Genomic DNA, 5,643 nt, shown 5'->3' with positions numbered 1-5,643 from the left:
AGGTGGATGCTTGCTTGTGTATATATGGATTACTGTGTTTCATATCATAAAAATGTAGGAGGATCTCTATCCTTGACCACTGATGTTTAAAGGGTGTGGTTATGTGGTACAAAATGTGAGGAAGTTTGGCAACAGCAGGAGTTGCCTTCAATTTATACTATATACGATAGAAACCTACCATGTTCGATAATTAATATCTGGAAAATAAATCCAAAGAGAAGGGTTGTATTGCCACTACAACTTTTAGTTGTTTTCATATCAAGTTAATAGTAACAGAGATTTATAACCTATGAAGTATTTATGAAACATATTACCTTGGAAGCATAAATTAATAATAGTAAAATTATGAAGAAAATATCAAATTTTTTGCTCTAAATATACTCATGGATGAAATAAATGACTTATGTTTCTCCACTCAATTTTAGTGTCATCAGATATTTACAAGTGTTGAAACTATGTCCATTCATATATAGAAGCATACATTTGCATATGAATCTACATCCATACAGATGTAGCTACATGTCTACATATTCACCTAAGTCTTTAAACTTTATGAATACATGTTTATCTGTATCCATAGCTCACTTTGTCTAGGTTGAATAGCACTGTGCTCCAAAGGCTTGGGCAGCACTTACATTGCATAGTCACAATATCTCAAAATATCCATATCCCTCTCCCTCTGAAGGAAAGGTAGTGATTTGCCCAGAGAGGTGCACGTGGCAGCATTCTCTCTTTCCTGTTGGGCCCACCTCTTCATGGCCTCCCTCTCTGGCCTCTGCTCTTTAGTGAGAGCTGTGTGATGCCTGGCCCTGGAATGTCCACTTTTCCATGGAATTGGATGGTGGCTGCAGTCTTGTAGCAGGTATTGTGTTTGAGGTTTGGAGGGTGATAGGGTCAGTTTCCTTGCAGCAGATGCAGGGTCCCATTTGAAGTGAAGTGTGAGATGATGCTCTGTAGGGTGCAGGCAATGAGGCAGGCAGTTGTGTTTCAGTGCAAGACTGGATGGGTTTGGTAGTGTTAGGTTGTGTGGCACCAGTGGCATTCGTCCGAGTTGGTTTGTCAGAGGCCATCAATGATGTGCTGGCAGGAGCTTGTAGAGATGTCTTAAGTTAGGTAGGCTGAGATGAGTGGGAATGAAGTCTCACTGGCTAAGCTAAAGTGGACCTGCATGAATCCAGGGAGAAAAACTTTGCACAAACAGATCTGGCTTGAAGCTTGTCCAGGGCTGGGAAAGGAACAGGTACTAACTTGATCATCTAGGTGGGGGCAGCTCATAGTGTGAAAGGTATTGATGCTCTTTGTGAGCACTTGTTTCTGGCCTCTGATTATTGTCCTTGATTTTTTCATGGCCTCTGCCATCATGTAGTACATCCAGAAGGGATACGATATTGGGCTGTCCTGGGATATTTACTGCTGCAGAAACTTTGAAGTTTAGCATAGCCTGAAAGGAAGAGATGCCAGTTTTCTTCTCATTCTTCTTCCCCAGTGGGTGAAAGACCTGCAGAGATGCCAGCATGTGCATGCTGCGGTGAGTTTGAATCTTCTTGAAGATGTCATTACTGAGCTCAGGTGGATTTCTCTTATTCTTGGTCTTGGAGATGGTGGTCTTCTCTTCTTCCTTGACACTATAACTTGATGACTTTAGCTCCTGTATTGTCTTGGGGTTGCTTTCTCTGGTCCTCTTGGTCTTGTCTTGCACTTGTGCCAATGCTATGCTGGGCCTGTTTGGTGCCGATTTCTGAGCTTTGCCCTTCATGTGCTTGGCCGTGTTGTCAATAGCCCCTTTACTGGCCCCAGCTCTTGCCCTAGATCTTCTCCATCCAGGAGAGTCCTGATGCTGATTATGGAGTGAGGAGCTCAATGAAATTCATCAGTCTTTTTGGTCTTTCTTGATCCCTGGTTCAGATAATCCAATGAAGATTCTGGCATGTGACTGGGCGTGATCCCTCCTGATGTCTGTGGAGTCTTTGGTTGGCTTGCTGTGAGATCTTCCATTAGGTCTAGGTCAGTGATGGAGTTTAAGAGTTGGGGAAGGTGAAGATCTGCCACCAGTGTAGTCATGTCTGCAAAGTCAACGCTAGACTTCATGATAATCTGCAGAGCCTCAAGCTTTTCCAGACCAAGGCTACTGTTTCCCAAAGTGGTATAATGAGAAGTGTGCATCTGTCTCAGACTCCCAGCATCAGTGTAGTTCAAGGGCTGCTGCATGCTGGGGTGTGCTAAAGGGAGGAGTGATGCATCTTGGTTATATTTTGTGCCCTCATAGGAATCCAGAGGTGTTGACTGCTCAGCATTCATCTCATCTGCCTTGTTCTTCTGTGTCATTTCCAGGCTTGAGGCTGGAGGCAAGGCCAGGAATTCAGAAGGATTGTGCATGAGGGCAATTAATGATCTGTTCCCACAGACAGATGTTGTCTTCATCTGGGCATCCTGGGTGCAGGCATTGCCGAGGTCTGGACTCTGCAGTGGATGGAGTGTCTTGCCTGAAGGTTTCAATTCCAGGGTCATCTCCCTCTCCATCACTGAAAAAGAGTAAGTTCGAATTCAGTGCCTGATATGTGAGATGCTACCCCCCTTTCAGTGCACATCAGCACCGAGGCTCCTACAGTATTGCAGCAGGCATTGCTGAATCCTGCTGGCGGAGCAGGGACAGCATCTCTGTTTGCTGACACGTAGTTACTATTCAGATGTTTCTGGTGATGATGCAATGTCAAGTTTTCTCTGTTTTTTTGTGTGGTATGTATGTGCTTAGTGATCATGGGGAGGTGACAGGGAGGTGAAAGAATTCCTTGGTGCTTGTTCCTACCTTTACCTCCCCTCTGTCTTTGAAACAGTGTGTCCCATTTACTTGGAAGTTTGTTATCAGTCTGGTTGTCTGGTCCACTATTTCCTAAACTTACACATATTTAACAATTTCTTTCTGTTCATGGCATTACTCATATTCCCTGAGAAGCTTGGATTTTCATGTGGGTTTAGGTATCCAGACACAGTTCTTCAATCCTGAAAGGCAAGCATTTCAAAAAACCTTGTTTTTTTTTTTGCCCCACATTCCTTGTTCCACACATTTCACAGATTTTTTTTTATAAGAGACATGAAAATTTAAAAATGAAGTCTTTAAGCTTTGACTTTGTGGTAGAGAACATGGGTATGTGATCATGGCCTTGGGTCACCCCTGAAGATATAGTGAGAAAGAGAAAAGGGAAGAGAATGAGAAGGCGTATGCAATTGTAAAAGAGAAAGAGAATAGAGGGCAAGAAAAGAGACAGAGAGAGACAGATAGGGAGAAATATTCTTATCCTGCATAGCAATAATATACAGGCCAAAACAAACTGTCACTGCAACCTAAGTGTTAGAAAATGTCTCAGCAGACACTTGGAGTATGGGAGGAAGGCTTCCTCCAGGACAGATTCAGAGTTCCATTTCTCTGGATACTAGTTTCAACTCAGGGGAAACTTAGTGGTACAAAACAGAAATAAATTCTTGATGTCATCTTGAATTACGAGAGCTAGATTAGGAGGGAGGTGATTTTAGTGCCCTGGAGCATGGGCCTGATTGGCCTTGGCAGTGAAATGTGTTCCTGTGGTGTGGTCCTTGGACATGTCTTAATAAAGCTTGGATGTCACTCACTGTCCTGAATTCTCACTCATTATAGAGACTTCATTTAGGGATGGTGAGCCTGAGTCACAGCTAACATGTCAGAACTCCCATTCTTCCTCTGTGTGACCATCCACTTCTGATAGGTAGAGCTGTGTCTCCTCTGAGGGCTGATGTCACATCTCCCCTCCTGGCTTTACTCACCTTGAAGACTGGTGTCTGGCATGCTTTGAGCAGCTGTGGGACAGTAGATGGCAGAGTGTAGAAAGGTGTTTGGATGTTCATTGGCTGAATCTCCTTTAGTGGCATCACCATCTCTGAGTGCAGAGAGGAGGCCTGATTCCCAGAGCAGGACACAGAGCCATAGGCCTGGAGGCACTGCTGATTTCTTCAGCCATCGGGGACCCAGGCTGTTGTGGTTGTAGGAACAGACGTGAGTTCCTTCTTGTTTGCAAGATGCCAGGGTGCATCCTTTATTTGATATGTGTGCTGGTGTTTCCCGGACATTGTTAGGTGACTGTGTTGGATAGAATTGAACATTGGGATATAAAATATTAACATACTGGCCAGTCACAGACAGGGAGAATTGTGTGATATTCGGGTCAATTATAGTTAGAGGGAAGTCCAGGAAAGGAGCTTCCTTCCTGTCCGTGCTTCCTGTGAGAACCAAAGGAGAACACCTGGACAGGGGAGTGTTCAAGTAGAGATCTGGCTCTGGTCACTCAGTACAATCCACATGGTCGTGCCAGCTCATTGGTAAAGGTAGGCACTGCCCATGAGCTGCTGGCAATAGTGCTGGGGTCTGATGGAGGGGTCATGCTAAACCCACACCTGGCATGGAGACTCTGGATAAGGTACAAACACTTCCTGCTGAGGGTGTGGCATTCCTCTGCAGGGATACAGAGGGCTGCAGAGCACATTCTGTCCCAAAGAAAGGTGCAATTCAGACATTTTCTGTAGGACAGTGGGAGAATGTTAATATGGAAGTTTTCTAGCTTCCTGTGAGGAGCTGTGTTATCTCCAGGTTGTACTGTCTGGATGAGTCTAACTCCTATGTTCTGACACAGACCACAAAGGAAAGGGTTCTGAATGATTCTTGGTACTAGATAGAATGACACTTATTTGATGAGTTACCTGTTCTTTCTGTGTGGGCGTGGAAATCTTAGTTGATCTGTTCTCACTCGGATCTAGACCACCCCACTTGTCCTGCTTTGTATTCCTCTATCCCATTGGTTCACTGCCTCACAAACATGCTCTAGAACAGAAGATTTTAATGGTAGGAGAATCCTAGCCATGTTCTCATGCTAGAGCCTCTGTCCTTTTCTGGGACATCTAAGGCCATGTAGGGGGGTAAGGTCTCTACCTAGGTCAGGCTGACCTTGAAATCACACAGAACAGATAGGCCTGTTCTGCCTCTAGAGTGCTGGTGTTGGAGTATTTGCCATGTCTGCCAGGCTTTTCTCTATGCTTAGCTTTCTGAATGAAATGAATCACGAATTTCATGGATAAGTACAGTATTTAGCTAATTTTCTCTTCCTGTTCTAACTTTTATTAATAATTTATAATTATTATTATAAAATAATAATTTTATGCATTTTTATTTGATAACTTTTTAAAATTTATTTATTAAAAATGTTACCTTCTCCCCTCCTCCCATGTCCCTCCCACTCCCCAAACTCCCTCTCCCCCTCCTTCTACAGTCCTAAGGGTTTCCTGCCCTGTGGGAAGTCCAAGGTCCTCCCCCCTCCATTCAGGTCTATATAGGTAAGCATCCAAACAAACCAGGCTCACACAAAGTCAGTCCATGCAGTAGAATCAAAACCCAGTGCCATTGTCCTTGACTTCTTAGTCAGCCTTCATTGCCATCCACATTCAGAGTGTTCAATTTGATCACATGCTCCATCACTCCCAGTCCAGCTGGCCTTGGTCACCTCCCATTAGATCAGTCCCATTGTCTCCATGGGTGGATACACCCCTTGTGGTCCTGACTTCCTTGCTCATGTTCTCCCTCCTTCTGCTCCTCATTTGGACCTTGGGAGCTCAGTCCAG

At 44.4% G+C, this 5,643-nt stretch overlaps 1 protein-coding gene across 1 annotated transcript; it reads right to left on the bottom strand.

Moving 5' to 3' along the window:
• Nucleotides 1–236: 236 nt before the first annotated feature.
• LOC148123325 (uncharacterized protein C2orf78 homolog) lies at nucleotides 237–4,514 on the bottom strand. Its single transcript, XM_087909112.1, is given in 6 exon segments — nucleotides 237–1,064; nucleotides 1,150–1,258; nucleotides 1,261–1,861; nucleotides 1,864–2,522; nucleotides 3,795–3,982; nucleotides 4,324–4,514. Coding segments are annotated over 6 exon segments (2,181 nt in total). The 3' UTR covers nucleotides 237–631.
• Between the last annotated feature and the right edge of the window lie 1,129 nt (nucleotides 4,515–5,643).

Source organism: Myodes glareolus, chromosome 1 (assembly GCF_982192425.1).
Source record: "Myodes glareolus chromosome 1, mMyoGla1.1, whole genome shotgun sequence".
NCBI lineage: Eukaryota > Metazoa > Chordata > Mammalia > Rodentia > Cricetidae > Myodes > Myodes glareolus.
This window is presented reverse-complemented; position numbering and strand designations above follow the sequence as displayed.